Genomic DNA, 17,674 nt, shown 5'->3' on the forward strand with positions numbered 1-17,674 from the left:
TAGAAAATAATACAATTTAAAAATAAATTAAAAACCAAAGACAAATGAAAATACAACAGATCAGCAAACAAGATAAATCATCTCAACCAGAGTTAATTGTATTAAAATAGTAGTATAGTTTTCTTGAAAGTGCATCTAGAATTAGTTTAACTAACATGCTTGGGTAAAGAGTTCCATCCTGTAATGGCTCTGTAAATTACAGTAGATTTGAGAAGATTTGTCCTATGTCTAGGTGGTAAGAGGTATCCTGAAATGGCCTGTCTGGTCAGATAGTTATTTTCATTTCTGATGTACTTGGTCAGAAAAGTACTGTGGTTTCTTGTCTTGACCATGAGGCACACAGATTAGTCCTCTCACTTTAAGAAAGTACTCCTAATCTCAACTTGTTATCTGTATAAAAGACACCTGTCCACAGAATCAATCAATCAATCAATCAATCAGATTCCAACCTCTCCGCACCTGGATGATTCAGAGGAGGTTTGGGAGAAAGTGCTGTGGTCAGATGAGACCAAAATCAAGCTCTTTGGCATCAACTCGACTCACTGGGTTTGGAGGAGGCAAAATACTGACTGACCCCAAGAACACCATCCCCACCGTCAAGCATTGTGGTGGAAACATTATCCATTATGCTGTTTCTCTGCTAATGCGGGGTACACACATAAGGAGTTTTTGGGCGGTTTTGGCACGATTTTGGGATGTCTGAAAACGACAGAAAACGAGAGAAAACGCCCGATTGTCAGATGGATCTTAACATTTTCCTATAACAAAATCCTGTGGTGTGAGGTGTGTTAAGAGTCAATTCTCTTCAATTGTGCAATCAACTCTCAACTCTCAACCTGCTCGGAAAATGGGCGTGGGGAACGACAGATTCCGGACTCTCTATTCTCGTTCCCCAAGCCAGAAATCTCGCGTGAACCCATCCTTTTAATATTGCCTTTAAATGACAAAATAATTAAATTAAGATTATATAATGCTTAAAGCACTTTGAGCCGCAACGTTTGCAGGAAAAGCGCTATACAAATAAAGTTATTATTATCTAACGTAGTACCCTGACTGACCTGTACGAGACAACCATGTGCGACAGGGCAAATAAAGTGCAGAAAAACGAAAAGAAGAAGTCAGCTCGCTTCTTGATTGGCGAGCAGGGTTGCCAGATGGGAATGACATTTTCCACCCTAACCACAGTCTAAAACCGCTAATTCCACCAAACAATCTGGCAACCCTATGATTTCTGGTCGGAAGTATTGAACGCATTTCACATTTACGATTGCCGGCCACGCCCATTTTCCGAGCAGGTTGCCAGGAGAGTTGATTGCACAATTGAAGAGAAGTGACTCTTAACACACCTCACACCCCAGGATTTTGTTATAGGAAAATGTTAAGATCCATCTGATAACCGGGCGTTTTCTGTTGTTTTCAGACATCCGAAAATCGCTGAAATCGCAGAAAATCCTTATGTGTGTACCCCGCTTAAGGGGACAGGACGACTTCACCGCATCGAGGGGAGGATGAACGGGGCCATGTACCGTGAAATCCTGGGTGAGAACCTCCTTCCCTCAGCCAGGACACAGAAAATGGGTCGTGGATGGATGTTCCAGCATGACAATGACCCAAAACATACGGCTATGCGGGGTACACACATAAGGATTTTTTGGCCGGTTTTGGCCCGATTTTCGGATGTCTGAAAATGACAGAAAACGCCCGATTATCAGATGGATCTTAACATTTTCCAATAACAAAATCCTGTGGTGTGAGGTGTGTTAAGAGTCAATTCTCTTCAATTGTGCAATCAACTCTCCCGGCAACCTGCTCGGAAAATGGGCGTGGCCGGCAATCGTAAATGTGAAATGCGTTCAATACTTCCGACCAGAAACCATAGGGTTGCCAGATTGTTTGGTGAAATTAGCGGTTTTAGACTGTGGTTAGGGTGGAAAATGTCATTCCCATCTGGCAACCCTCGTACCAGTCAGGGTACTACGTTAGATAATAATAATAATAATATTAACTTTATTTGTATAGCGCTTTTCCTGCAAACGTTGCGGCTCAAAGTGCTTTAATCATTATATAATCTTAATTTAATTATTTTGTAATTTAGTTTAGTTTATTTATTTAGCACACAAGAGATTGTGCAAGGAGGGAACGAAGCCCAGAAGGCTTGTACATAGTTCCACTCCCGTCAATATTTATGTTTCAAATAAACATCAAGGAACACTTAATGCATGTCAATAAGAGAAAATAAACCACAAACAAAATCATATCCATAAAGGCAATATTAAAAGGATGGGTTCACGCGAGATTTCTGGCTTGGGGAACGAGACAGTTTGGAGTCTGTCGTAACGAAAATCTTTATGTCAATGGGGTGCTGAAATGGGGAAATTGGCGCACACCACACACAACACGATCAAGGCTGTTCAATCCAAGATTTTGTTTCTTCATGTGTGGGGTCTGTCTCAGATAAGATTTCTGTTAAGATTTTGAAATTCCTTATGTGTGTACCCCGCTTAAGGCAACAAAGGAGTGGCTCCTGAAGAAGCACATTAAGGTCATGGAGTGGTCTAGTCAGTCTCCGGACCTTAATCCCATAGAAAATCTGTGGAGGGAGCTGAAGCTTTGAGTAGCCAAGCGACAACCTCCAAACCTTAAGGATTTGGAGAGGATCTGCAAAGAGGAGAGCCAAAATCCCTCCTGGGATCTGCGCAAACTTGGTAACAAGAAACAAGAAGCGTCTGACCGCTGTGCTTGCCAACAAGGGTTTCTCCACCAAGTACTGAGTCAAGTTTTGCTAGGGGGTGAAATACTTATTTTACTCAATAAAACACACAAAAAATTTCTAAATTCATATAATGTGATTTTCTGGGGGGGGGGGGGTATAGTCTGTCTCTCACTGTTAAAATGAACCTACCATTAAAATGATAGACTGTATATTTCTTTGTAAGGGGGTTTGTTTGTCCAACTCCCAAATTTAGCAGGGGGTGAAATACTTACTTTCCCCACTGTATATCACTTCTGTAACACTATTTCCTAGCTTCAGGCCATCATGGACACGTCTGGATCCTGACAACAGATCTAAGTTCTAACATGAATGGACTTCACCCTGGATCATATGATTAGAACCTCTTGGTCTTGTATTAGGAATGTTAAACTATTGCTAGAATCTAGTTATCGTGTGTGTGTGTGTGTGTGTGTGTGTGTGTGTGTGTGTGTGTGTGTGTGTGCATGTGTGTGTGACCTGGTGTCCAGGCGGCTGATTTCGGGGTAGAAGTTCAGGGAAGTGGAACAGTTGCTGAGAGTGTGGCAGCTGCTGTCGATCTGATAGGCCACGTGTTTATCATTCAGGTCCTTCTCCAGCTGGTGCTGTGCTCTCCTGTTGGACCTACACACACACACACAACACACACACACACACACACACACACACACACACACACACACAGTTAGAAAACTGTTCTCGGATGATAAGTGAAGAGAAATCAAACAACCTGTTGATCTGTGTACTCACTCCAGCTGCTTCTTGACTTTATCTCTGACTCGTTCCATGTGCTCCTGGCAAGACTTGATAATGATCACCTCCTAGAGAGAGAGGATGAGAAGAGAGGTGGGGGGGGTGGAAGAGAGAGAAGAGGAGAGGCAAAGACGAGCACGTAAACCATGTTCAGAGGATAGGTCTAATAGTGTGTATGTCATTCTTCTTCTATACAAGTGCAGCCACTAGGCCTATATTCCCATTATTTTTTATTTTATTTGGATCTCTTTTAGCCCCATTCTTCCAAGCATAACTATTAAAAGAAAACATAAATTCAACACATTCACACACATTGATGGCATAATACACACAACACAACCTATGAGTAATAATGCTCATACGCCATAATAGTGGTCTTCAATTCAGATTACCTAAATAACATTACATTACATTGTCAATACAAATATTACAAATATATAAATATTGGAACAAAATGTCCTATGCCTAATGTAACATGACAAATACCTAACCTTTATAGAACACCTTCTGTGTGTGTGTGTGTGTGTGTGTGTGTGTGTGTGTGTGTGTGTGTGTGTGTGTGTGCGTGCGTGCGTGCGTGCGTGCGTGCGTGCGTGCGTGCGTGCGTGTGTGACCTACAGTGTCCAAAGAAAATAGTCCAATAGTCCAAAGAAAAAATTCACCTGCACGAGCTGCTTCTCTACCACGTCCTTCACGCGGTCGTTGCCCACGCGCTTCTGCCGCTCGAACAGACACTCTGCAGCCATCTGATATACACGTGTCCGAAAGAAGGGGGGTGGGGGGTATATGTTTCTGGTTGATTAATAAACGAGTCATACATGCACTCACGCTCAAAAGCGCGCACATTGCGGCGCACACGTTACCTTTAGTGGCCCCTCGGTCTCAGTTAAGGCCTTGTCCAGGCGCTGTTTGACTCGGCGCAGCGCCTCGGTGTCCTGGAGCAGATGCTGCAACTCAAACGCCAGCTCGCTTCGCCAATAGGAGATGTCCGTAATCCGTTCACCGATCGACCGGTTGCTCTCGGACTGTGTCCGCCGGGTAAGCTGCTCCCTGCTCTGGATCAAACGGGTCGTGTCCCGCCGAGAGTTCTCTGCCTGCCTTCGGCTGGTCTCTGAGCGCTGGTAGACCCCGGCGTTCCTGTGCAGCCACTCTAACGGTGTGATCGCCGTCATCGCGACACCGTCCCGGTGGAGAGGCGGTATCCGTGTGAGGTCCCCTCGTGGAGGAGGGAAAGGGACCAACTTGGGTTGACTTGCGGACAGACTGTTGCCGCTGCCGCCCGTTTTTGAATGGGTCAGAAAGCAGTGGCGTGTCCAGACCTTTTTCACTGGGGTGGCCCAGGTGGGGCACCTTGTTATGCATGGGTGGCACAATTTTGAGAATTTAACAATTCCCTGCATTCTGGTGAATTTGTACACACCATTTTGTGCTTTTTATTACCATTTCTGTCTCCACTCCCCATTGTATACTTTAATTGGGCTACTAAGGTCATGTTCTTACATGAAAATCTGAATCATGACCCAGAGCAAGCGGATGAGTTTGCAACATTGTTGCATAAATTATTTCTGATTTGCGTTCTCACAGCCCTTTATGTAAACAAAGTAACATAGGCAATTGAAGCAACAGACGTGGTAGTTGATTGGTCAGGAAAATAGAAAACTGCCCGTTCGTCCCTCTCTTATCCAGATCAACACGCATGCGCTGTTGTTTTCCTATGGACAGCCTCGATGCGTCGTTTCTAACCGGAGCGAAACCACCCTTTTCAAGCGCCGGAGCATGTGTTGGTTGTTTGCTCCGGGAGTGACTTCGAATGTGCGTTCTCACAGCTCCAAACAACGCAGAGCAAAGCGAATTTTATCCTAAACTCTGATTCCAAGTGAAGCAAATGTTCTAGTGAGAACACAGTACTCACATTTCTTCAGGAGCGCCAAGACCAGCACACCTCACCGCTGATCAAAAATGTGTTCTGTTCGAAAAGTTCGTCTCGTGGCGCGAAGTGGCCTCTGCTCTGAGTGACTAGGCAGATAGCCAATCAATCAGGGTGGCACCTAGGGTGGCCAATCAGATTTCAGGGGTGGCACGAGCCATCCCTGGCCCCCCCCTGGACACGCCCCTGTCAGAAAGGCGCTGGAGATGTCGGTCAGGTTGGGTAAGAAACCAGAGCTTGTGGCTCCTGCCGTGACTCGACCGTAGGGACAGAGTCTTGAGCAGGGGCGGCACTAGGGGGTGGCTACTGGGGCTCAAGCCCCGGATGTTTTCTGAAAAGCCCCGAATGTTTTACTTAAATAAAAAAAATAAAAAACTCTCGTGAGTAACGTGCAGTACCGGAGTCCAACAGAGAGGCAGCAGCTGCGCGACATTAGCCTGCATACTGCGTAGCCTAACCTGCCCTGAAGAAGAAGTGATCTCAATCAGTGCCTGACTTGCAAAAGTGTAAGGATGGATATCCGAATGTTGTTTTCAACAAAACAAGCGCCAAGAACTGTTGCAGCAGCCGTATCAGCAGCTGACAACAATGACATCACCAGCAGTGATGACATAGATGATGTTTCAGGTTTGTGAATCTTATTAGAAAGGTGACTGACTCACTGACACTACTTTTCCGGTTTGCTAATGCTAGCTGGCTATCATAACATAACGTTATGTTATAATGAAAATGAAACATAGCAAGGTACTGTTACGGTACATGGTAAGAAATCAAACAAAGGATAATACTTATGGAATGGAATGGAATGGAATGGAATGGAATGGACTTTATTTGAAAAACAGATGGAATGAAGTGGTTATTCACTTTATACAAATAAAGTGAATAACAGGCTGATAGTCTTTGATATCTGCACTCTGGTTGACTGAGTAACAAGTGAAAAAGAATGATGTAACGTTAATGTTACAGCTAGTAAACATGGAGTAACCACATTAAGTATGCCCTTATGGTAGTATGTATGTATACAGAACATGACTCAAATCTATCCTAAGATGTAACGCTAACTAACTAAGTTTGTTTAATGTCCCAGGGGGGATTTGATTTCACAGTACTATACACAGGCCAACAATACATGTAATATATCGTCATATAACACAGGACAAGACTCTAAATACAATATAAGTGGTGAGCACAGAGTCTGCCCTGATATACATACTGTAACATAACTAGCCTCAGCCCATCAATTATGTAATTCTATACAAATATAAATGATGGTGACTGGCAGGGGGAGCTACGTGTGCTGACCTCCCTCTGTGCCCAGAACCACCACAATTAGTTTGCTTCATTAAAGGGTGTGAATGTATATGTGTTCTCCAGTGCCTTTTGTCCGCTTTAAGGTGGTGGTAAGTTGAAGGTTGAAGGCAAAATTTTCCGGCGCGCTCTGCGCGCACATTATATTCTCCCTCTGGGCTAAGCCCCGGATCTCCTACGATCCTAAATCCGCCCCTGGTCTTGAGGATCCGTACATGTCCCTGTTGTTTCGAGGAGTACGTGACCCTGTAGATAACCTGTAGCACAGTGACACCGGAACTTGACCTATATCACGGATCAGTTACCTATACTAGGTATGGCATTATGACATCACAGAACTAGACATCAGACGTCATAGGGTGCCAATGTCGGCCCCGCCCCTTTTGTTTCTAGACCTCCAGCTGCAACCAGCTTTGTATTATACAATTACAATAAAATAAAATGTGTCTTAATTGCTTCTTTAGCGGTTAGGCAGTATTACGCATTAACTTCGACGTGGTTAGGGTAGCCTACGTTGTCTGGGGAAGGCATTAGCAAATGATGGCAATCACGCCAGCAACCTGTAATGTCTTATACATTAAAAAAAACTCGGCTCCACATTGACTCAAAAATAGAAATAAAAACGTATTGTGAAATACCATGAGAACATTTGGTTTAATTAGCCTATCAACATAATATATGAAAAGTTAGATGGAAACAGATTTGTCGAATAAACCCCTCTTCTTGTGTCTTATATGTAGCCTATAAGTCCAGTTGTTCTGCTGCAGTGTCACTACAACATGGTTTTGATGTTTTGATGTTCATAATGCCAGTTTAGGGAGACTTATTCCCAGTTCAGGGAGACAGCTGTATGTTTACAGATAGGAACAACGGCAGAGAGGAGGAGGGGAGAGAAGAGGAGAGTTAAAGAGAGGAGGGGAGAGGATTTGAGGTTGTGCCTATTCAGATAATAAGTTAAATATAAGATCCAAGTCAACCAGGTTACACCATCAGTGGAAAAGGTGGAACAGATTTTACTATTTCATTTTGTCTTGTATTGAAGCACACGCGGGAGAGCTGGTGATACAACAACATCTATGTTTGACTTAGTAAAGTTGTCTCACCTTCCAATGAAACTGTGTCGATCAATGTCTTTGGTCAGAGGTAGCTACTGTACATGTGATATGACATTTTTATTTTATTTTACAGGATACAACCATTCTCATACATACACCATTTGTTTGAACGTTTCTTCTATATTCGTGTTGTTTGGCACTTCTCAGACATGTTTGGGTTTTAGGCTATGCTGAAATATCGCTGACATAGTTTAGCCATTGTGTATGGATGCAATCTCTCTGTTTCCCTCTCTCTCTGTCTCCCTCTCTGTCTGTCTCCCTCTCTGTCTGTCGCCCTCTCTCTCTGTCTCCCTCTCTATCTGTCCCCCCCCTCATTATAAAATGGTATCACTCCTTTTTAACTAACCGCACACAGCGGGTCAGTGTTAATGGCACTCTTTCGGAACCCAGAACCATAAGCACTGGTGCTCCACAGGGTATAGTCAGTTCCCCCGTGCTCTTTACTTTATACACAAACGAGTGCAGAAGCACCTACCCTAGCAACCGCATCATAAAATTTTCGGATGACACTGCCATCCTTGCTTTAATCAAAAAGGACAGTGACCTAAATGACTATTATTCTGAAATCCAGAGGTTTGTTAAATGGTGTGATGTTAACTGCCTGGTTTTAAATGTTAAGAAAACTGAGGAGATGGTGTTCGACCCCAGAGGTGTTGGGGACTACAGGCCTGTGGTCATCCACAAACAATCCATCTCTCAGGTCGCCTCTTACAAATATCTTGGGGTTTTCATTGATAACTCACTCACCTGGAGCACTCATGTAGACAGCCTTTGTAGCAGATTACAACAACGACTACACTTCCTACGCCGCCTTAGAGTTCATGGTGTTGACCCAAAATTTATGCTACTTTTCTACCAGTCTGTCTTAGAGAGTCTCATCAGATACGGCATTACATCTTGGTTTGGTAACCTATCTGTAAAACTAAGGTCCAAACTGGTCCGACTGATACAGACTGCATGGAAGATCATAGGGGTGAAAGACCACTCATCCCTGCAGTCTATTTTTGAACAGGCTACTCTCAGACAGGCTAGTAGAATTCTCATGAATCCCTCCCATGTCCTACATGCAGAGTATGAACTGCTGCCCTCTGGGAGGAGGTTCAGAGTCCCCCGCGCTAGATTAAATAGATTTAAAAATTATTTTATTCCCGTTTCTGTTAAACTTTTAAACTGCACCAGATGAATGTAACTTATCTTGCTTATCATTTTATTTCCACTCTTGTTTTAATCAGGTCTGCCTTCTGTTTGTGTGCTAATATCCTGTATTGTCTGTTGCTCTTTGTTGGCTGCTGTGGGGTGTAAGCCCAATACAAATTTCCCAGTGATGGGACAATAAAGTGACTCTTGACTCTTGACTCTTGACTGTCTCCCTCTATCTGTCTCTCTCTCTATCTGTCTCCCTCTCTCTCTGTCTCCCTCTCTATCTGTCTCTCTCTCTCTCTGTCTCCCTCCCTCTCTATCTGTCTCTCTCTCTCTCTGTCTCCCTCCCTCTCTATCTGTCTCTCCCTCTCTCTCTGTCTCCCTCTCTATCTGTCTCTCTCTCTATCTGTCTCCCTCTCTCTCTGTCTCCCTCTCTATCTGTCTCTCTCTCTGTCTCCCTCCCTCTCTCTCTGTCTCCCTCACTGTCTCTACCAGCTCTCTATCTCTACCCTTTTCTCTACCCCATATTGATGTACTAGTGGTTGGTGTAAGGCTCCATTGTTACACCAGGTTTAAGGCATGTGGAGAATTGGGATGTGCTCCTGGCTGTCATCCCGCTCACCGCCAGATGGGGGCAGCGTGGATCTTCTGGAACCGCACCAACACACAGGTCCTCGATCCCGAATGACCCTGGAACACCGAGCTCGTGGACTCTACCTGCTGGGGACTATGAAGGTGATATGGAAGGCTTGTGTGTCCATACCTCCACTTCGTTTGCCGTAACGATCCATTAGTTCAAACTACAGTATTACTCACCACGATTAGTCTCACTAATAGATCAAGTCTGACGGCGTACCGAGTTCAAAGTGGCACCGAATGGCGGATGCAACATTTATAAATGAACACAAGGAATTGAAGGCACATTCCTCAAGTTGGATTGTGAACGAGAGGGAGGGGGGTCGAGAGCAAACACTCTAGGTGGGAGGAGATGTGCTGGCCAGTGTTTTATTTCTGTTCTGAGATGAAGCCATTATTATTATTATTATTATTAGTTTAGTTTAGTTAAGTTTATTTATTTAGCACACAAGAGATTGTGCAAGGAGGGAACGAAGCCCAGAAGGCTTGTACATAGTTCCACTCCCGTCAATATCTATGTTTCAAATAAACATCAAGGAACACTTAATGCATGTCAATAAGAGAAAAGAAACCACAAACAAAATCATATCCATCGGGCAGAAAGGTAGGATAGCACATACAAACACACAAACATACAAGACAAAAACAAAAAAAACAAAAAAAATGCCCACCTTTCAACGGGAAAAGCACTACAATATAAAACGAACAGCTCATAACGAAATTAGATATTTTTTCAGTTGCTTTCTGAAAGCCGATCGAGGTGTTGATCTCAGTGGCGAGCTCAAGGTGTTCCAGATTCTCGGACCTCTATAACAAATGTTAAATTGGTGGCTAGAAGTTCGACAGAAAGGTAAGTGGAGGTCATTATTGAATCTTGTTGGATAAGAGTGGATGTCTGATGAGAAAATAAAGAAACTATGGAAAGTAGAAGGAAGATCTTGCTTGTTGTTGATGAATTTGTGTATGAATAAGCATGTTTGAAAAATATTCAGTTTATTAATGGGTAATGAATATTTCCTAAATAGAGGTGCAGATGGTTCGAATCTGTTAGAGTGAGAGATCATCCTTAGGAACCTCTTCTGGATAACAAGTAATTTGTTGAGGTATGAAGGATAAGTAGCAGCCCAGACTATATTACAGTAGTTGATGTAAGGAAATAAGAAGCTATAGTACAAGGTTAAGTGAGCAGAGGAGTGGATCAGGGGGCAGACCCTTCTCATTATACCAAGCATCTTCATGGATGTCTTGCACACCTGATCGATGTGATTATTCCAGTTGAAACCTTCGTCAACAATGACACCTAGGAATTTAGTATGTTGAACTTGAATAATGATGGTTCCATTGATTGATATTTTAGCGTCATCTTTGGAGTAGCACTTGTTTTTGTTGCAAAAGATCATGAAATCGTTAATTTTTTTACATTGAGGGTTAACTTATTCAGTTGGAACCAGTTAAAGGCAATTGATAATTCTTCATTTACACATTCAATCAAAGACTTGAAGTCTTCATGTACAGCTATAAGGTTGGTACCGTCAGCGAATAATATGGGGTTATTATTATTATTAGGCTTATTTACCATGGTTGATATTTTACCAATTGTATTGGTTAAACCTATTCTGAGGTTTTTGGGAATGTGATCCTGAAAGTTAATTGATTTTGTGCGCCCACCTGTTTGCAGTGAAATGACGCCCTCTGGTGCGTAGAAAAAGTATGCCGACGTCAGCGTTTCAATGACTGACTTCTTCATCCTGCAGTCACACAGAATTAGTAATAATAATAATAATAATGAATTATAATAATGAATTATATTTATATAGCGCTTTTCCAAGGCTCAAAGACGCTGACAATATGGGGAAAAGGAAAATACAGAAACAACAAGCAACAGATAACATGAGCACATAGAACAGAGTTAACGAACGGGGAGGGGGGTGGCAGGGTTAGGGGAGATGGTTAGGGGTAGGGGAGGTTGTATGCATGGGAGAACAGGTAGGTTTTGTGGTGGGATTTAAAAGTGGAGAGTGAGGGTGAGTCTCTGAGTGGTTGAGGGAGATAAGAGAGTTCCAGAGGCGGGGTGCAGCTCATGAAAAGGCACGGCCTCCGAAGCCTTTGAGTTTGGAGGGTGGGACAGTGAGGGGAACAGTGGATGAGGATGGGAGGGTATGGGTAGGGCGGTGGGGGAGAAGGAGGTCAGTCAGGTAAGGGGGGGCCAGGTTATGGAGGGCTTTGTATGTGAGGAGGAGTACTTTGAATTTGATACGTTCTTTGACGGGGAGCCAGTGGAGAGAGTGGAGGACAGGAGTGATGTGGTCACGGGACCGGGTGTTTGAGAGCAGGCGGGTGGCTGAGTTTTGGACCATCTGGTGTCCATGGAGAGAGCGGGAGGTGATGCCGGTGAGTAGACGAAGGCGTGGATGAGGGAGTTTCACTAGCCAAACACACACTCTTTCACTCTTTATGAGCTTTATTGGGATACACATGAGCTGTTCCTTAAGCTAAATATAATAGCAAATAAATAACACATATGAACGGCAACACAAACTAAATACAGTCTCTCTCTCTCTCTCTCTCTCTCTCTCTCTCTCACACTCACTCACACACACTCACACTCACTCACACACACTCACACACACTCACACACACACACACACACACACACACACACACACACTCACACTCACACACACACACACACACAGTTTGTTATTGGTCAACAACATAAGACAAAGAGCAGAACTCCTTCACAATCATAACCTAACTCAAACATGACGTCATAACAAACCACACAGGCATACAGAACATAATACAAAAATAAATCTCATTCAAGTAGCTTTGATATTTGGATGTGCGAAGAGCCACAACGTTTCTCTCTGCAGCTGTTTCCTTTTCCATCACAGCATTCCAAATATGATATCCGGCTGGAAGACAAGAAACAAGGAAAACCAAATGAGCCAGTGTTCCTATTCCAGCTGCGCTCCACGGACTAGGTCTGAGAGTAGAGGGCTTGTTGACTTGGAGTGCGTCTCAATTGTTTAACACTAGAACAGCCATGGGTGAGCTGTGAGTAAAAAAAACGGTATATCTTTGATCAAATTTCAGGACCCTCCTTTCATGACTTCATGACATGTCCTAGATATGTGCGTTCTACCACCCAGTATCCTTACATTTTCAAAATCACATCAGGATAAGCTAGTATAAAGCGATTTGGCAGTTTTTCTGTGTAAGAGGCAGGCCAATTTACAAGACGGCCAACCGGTGGTCTTTGTGTGTAAATAGCAGCTTCCCATTCTAAAGACTATGGTGATTTGACCCCAGAAACAAAAACGTTTTAATTAAAAGAATACATGCATGGTACTGTATTCTTTTCTTTAAAACCTTTTAAAAAATGCATCATCAGTGTGCTACTACTAGGCCTACTGCACTGTATGTATGATGATTGTATGATGATGCATATGAAATATCCAACAAGAATAAGAGAATAATGATGAGACACAAAAAAGAAAATATGCAAAAAAAAATGCCTGTGTGGGCCGTGAATACTTTAGAGATTTTTACGTGGGCCTTGAGTCCAAAAAGGTTGGGAACCGCTGCTGGAGACTGTTGAGATGAAGCCAGTTCATATGTGCAGATGAAACGCTGGATGTGATTGGCTGAAAGGAGTGGTCACTCACCCGCTGGAGGAAGTGTTGTCCCAGGAAAGAGGAAGTGGGTGTGGGCGGGCCTTCCTGTCCCCCAGCCTTACATCGGAGGTAACCATAGAGATTTGCTGCCTGGAGAGAGATACCAGCTACCACCAACGCCTAGGAGAGAACAGTGTACAGTACATTTAGTGTGTGTGTGTGTGTGTGTGTGCGTGTATGTGTGCGTGTGTGTGTGTGTGTGTGCGTGTGTGTGTGTGTGTGCGTGTATGTGCGCATGTGTGTGTGTGTGTGTGTGTGTGTGTGTGCGTGTGTGTGTGTGTATGTGTGCATGTGTGTGTGTGTGTGTGTATGTGCGCATGTGTGCCTGTGCGTGTGCGCGCGTGCGTGTGCATGTGTGTGTGTGTGTGTGTGTGTATATGCGTGTGTGTGTGTGTGTGTGTGTGTCTCACCAGCCATTTGATCTTGAGGGAGAACAGCGTGCTGAAGAAGAAGCCGGTCCAGATGAGCGGACAGATGACCAGACCCAGCCAGAAGATCCTGGCCTCCGCCTCCGTCCCCCCGCGGCGGCCCTGGGGGGGGCTCTGCACACACACACACACGTTAAGAAATTAAACTACTGTACATACCACACACACACACATTAAGAAATTAAACTACTGTACATACCACACACACACACACATTAAGAAATTAAACTACTGTACATACCACACACACACACACATTAAGAAATTAAACTACTGTACATACCACACACACACACACACACACAGTGCAGTGTCACTAACCTTCCTGGCCTCATAGACCCAGAGGCTCTTCCCATCTTCATCGATCTGATTCCACCAGCGTAGCCCCACCAACAACCTGCCTGTCACGTTCTAACACACACACACACACACACACACACAGACACAGACACAGACACACATACATACACACACACACACACACACACACACACACACACAGACAGACACACAGACAGACGCACGCACGCACAGACACAGACACACACAGAGAACTTGAGCAAGGGAATGTGTGTGTGTGTGTGTGTGTGTGTGAGAGAGAGAGGGAGAGAGAAAGAGTGTGAGAGTGTGAGCTGTGGCCGTCCTCTCACCTTAACAGACCAGAAGTCGCAGGACAGCAGGGTGATGATCATGACAAAGCAGGAAGCAAAGCTCTTACTGAACCAATCGCAGAGCAGATAGGTTACTATGGCGGCGACCCGGAAGAACAGGTGGAAGAAGGAAGCCAGAGGATGTCTGAAATCACACAACCAACCACAGAGAGGTCACTCATAGAAATACTTAGCATAGCCTAGCCTAGCAAAGCACAGTCCAGCCAACTGGACAAACAAAGCTAGTTTGTTGCTCCACGACTGTGTCCCTTAAGATCTCATGAGAGGTGACAGCCAACGGAAAGCCAGATACAGGCCATAACCTGTATCTAAATATCGAAATATACCATATCAATCAATTAGCATATCGAACTATATGGACTTTGTATTAGCATTACCAACATAATCAGTGTGCAGTTAACGTTGCAAATACTCAATGTATAATCACTGAGGTGCGGAGTTGTCATGTGGAACGTGTGGTAAACCTATGGTATAGCCTGCATGAGCGATATGGATAACTGATGGTGATTGCAGGGTTCCCACACCTTCTGAAACATCACATTCAAGCACCTTTCAAGGACTTTCAAGACTCACTTCTCTCAAATTCAAGGACCCAACACGGCATAGTTTGAGACAGATCTAGATGAGAATTTATATAATAGGAACTATCCGCTCACAGACAACAATTAAAAAGAGAGGCTTGAATGTGTGAACACTAGATGGTCTCTTGCCTTCTCTACTACAGCACAGCAAAACAATATATTGTTAAATGTGTAAAGTTAAGCAATACAGAGAATTATTTACTAGTTGACGAGTTAAGTAAAACATTTTTTTGGCAGGCTAGTCGTCTGCTGTGAGAACGGCTTATTTTCGGCTGAAATGTCACTGTGCCCTCTTACAGGTCATAGTGCCATAAGACCAGCTGTGTCAGTAACAAAACAATATTATGAAAGCCCTGGACCGAAAGCAGCACTGTGATGCCCTGTTTGTTGATCTGTCCAAGGCATTGGACTCTGTCCAAGACATTTTGAGGCAGTCGACCATGAGCTACTTCTGGGCAGACATAGCGTGATGTTGGTATAGGTGACATATAGAATGGTTCAGGAACTACCTTGCAGATAGAACCCAGTGTGTATATACAGATGGTCACATGTCAAGCTTCAGGGAGATCTCTAAGGGAGTCCCTCAAGGCTCAATTCTAGCCCCTGTCTTGTTCACTGTCTTTGGTACATCTTTATTTACAAAGCCATACCAGGCAAACTCCCCTCATATCTATGTAACCTCATATCTCTGTAATCTAATGTCAGTCACCAACAGCTGTTATGATGTTGGTTCCACAAGATGGTTGCTCTACCTGCTACCCAGGTCTAGATGGTTGCTCTACCAGGTACCCAGGTCTAGATGGTTGCTCTACCAGGTACCCAGGTTTCACTTGGAACTTGGCAAAGCAGCTTTTTCTTATTTTGCGCCCTGGTCATGGAATAACCTCCAGAACACTACAACGTAATAACCTCGTCTCCCTGGGAGAGTTCAAAACTCTGATTGGAAATTGTGTGACAGAAATGTGCAATTGCTACTCTTCAAATTCTTTTTTTAATAATATTTATCTGCTATCTCTTGATTGTTATTTATTATGTTTTATTTGCCAATTCTGTAACTTGTATCTGTACTGGTGTGCTTTCTTGGCCAGGTCTCCCTCGGAAAATACATTTTAATCTCAAGGGACATCCTGGTTAAATAAAGGTTAAATAAATAAAATAAATGAATACATGTGCCAGGATGTGTCTCTTTGAGTGAATTCATGCACAGACATCAGATGTGTGTCATAATGATCTAAAAACAGGAATGACGGCATAAAAACAGCGTTCCCCTATAAATATTTGTGGTGTTGCTATTCTCATTCAGTTGTAATTCGAACCTACTTGGTTGATTTAACCACCAGAAGTGTCTATTTGTATCCTTGCCTATTTTTTATTGGATATAGGCCTATCTGTTGGACACACTTTTAAATAGAGATACAGATAGACAAAATGGGAGTTTTCTGCATTCCATTTGAAAGCCAGTAGGTCTATAGAGATATAAAAGATTGCACAATGCCCATTGCTGTATACTACATTATTTTGTGAAGTGAATCTATATAGCATAAAGAGGAGGCTACTTATAAAAGAAGCTATTCTAACAGATGGAGTCTCTGCCTCACGACTGTGGTGCTGATCTCCAGGGTGGAGACCAGTAACACACTGACACACTACGCATGCGTGGCTTCATGTCGCCTGGTTCTAAATCATGTTGAATTATTACCGTCATTTTTGTGTCATGTGTCGTTGTGGGCAACAGGCCAAGTAGACATTGTACCCTTTTGTCTCTTACCTTATCCTGGCGCTTCTGAGCGCTCTCTCCTCTTCCTCCTCGGTACCAAAATCCAGCTCCACATCCTCCGTGTCATCCACCATCGGCTGCACGGACACAACCCACACACAAACAAAACAACTCAATAACTAAGACGCATAAAAGAACCGAGACGCAGATACTCAGGGGGCGTTTTACCTGTTTCATTTCCTGTTCTTTTATTTGGTAGTGATCTCCCGTGGTCCAGATAAGGCTGCTGCTGCTGTCTTCTGATCGGGTCCCCTTAATTACGGTGGGTGGCCACTAGAATAAATCGGGTGTTGCAGTGAAATACGTCCGACACGCTACAACAGAGAGTGAGAGCATCTGGCGCCAGAAAGGGGAACTTTCTTAAGAGAGAGGGACAGTCCAAAGACTCCCTAAACTCACTGTCTAGTATGTCTTGTCGACAAGGTAACACGAGGAATGATTGAATGACTCATTAGAAAGATAAGAGAGCTAAACTGCATTTCGTTGTACTCTGCTTGAAGTTGAATCTAATCTAATCTAGAGATAAAAGGCCCTGTCAAAACACTCTTCAGATGCTTCCCTTCCTTCCATCCACCGCTGGACTGGCCATACAATCTTTCTGCCCGCTGGCAGATGGGCCGCGCTAGTTTTGGGCCGGTCGGGCCGCCTGACCCCCCCCCCCCCACCCCCCCCCCCCCAAAAAAAAAAAAAAAAAAAAACTAGCGTGTCCCAAAATAGCGAGGCATCAACTAGCGCTGAATCAAGCGGCGGCCCGCGTTTATACTAACACATGGGCTGGCCCAATCACATGCTTAGGCCCTGCTGTCCATCGGCCCCCTCCCCCACTCTGATCCCTCGGCCGACAACCCAAGTGCAGTGTCATGTTCGTAGATAAGCAGTGATGCCGGTAACGCGTTACTCTAATCTGAATAC

General features: G+C 44.0%; 2 protein-coding genes across 2 annotated transcripts in view; both read right to left on the reverse strand.

The window, feature by feature from the left end:
* Positions 1-4,674, reverse strand: part of LOC308150115 (tektin-3-like) — a gene marked incomplete at both ends in the record, with an annotated part of 6,336 nt that extends 1,662 nt beyond the window's left edge. Inside the window, 4 exons of the mRNA XM_080522980.1 lie at positions 3,230-3,373; positions 3,500-3,570; positions 4,165-4,248; positions 4,366-4,674. Of these exons, the coding sequence (XP_080379106.1) occupies positions 3,230-3,373; positions 3,500-3,570; positions 4,165-4,248; positions 4,366-4,674 (608 nt within the window). The remainder of the gene's footprint in view (positions 1-3,229; positions 3,374-3,499; positions 3,571-4,164; positions 4,249-4,365) is intronic.
* A 7,842-nt stretch (positions 4,675-12,516) lies between these two features.
* On the reverse strand, positions 12,517-16,836 carry LOC308149575 (Golgi apparatus membrane protein TVP23 homolog A-like; the record flags this gene model as incomplete). Its single annotated transcript, XM_080522435.1, has 6 exons — positions 12,517-12,543; positions 13,297-13,425; positions 13,716-13,835; positions 14,046-14,144; positions 14,384-14,528; positions 16,754-16,836. The coding sequence occupies 6 exons, from the start codon at positions 16,834-16,836 to the stop codon at positions 12,517-12,519; spliced, it is 603 nt and encodes a 200-aa protein (XP_080378561.1).
* Between the last annotated feature and the right edge of the window lie 838 nt (positions 16,837-17,674).

This window comes from Nansenia antarctica (assembly GCF_963989245.1).
Source record: "Nansenia antarctica genome assembly, chromosome: 2".
Taxonomy (NCBI): domain Eukaryota; kingdom Metazoa; phylum Chordata; class Actinopteri; order Argentiniformes; family Microstomatidae; genus Nansenia; species Nansenia antarctica.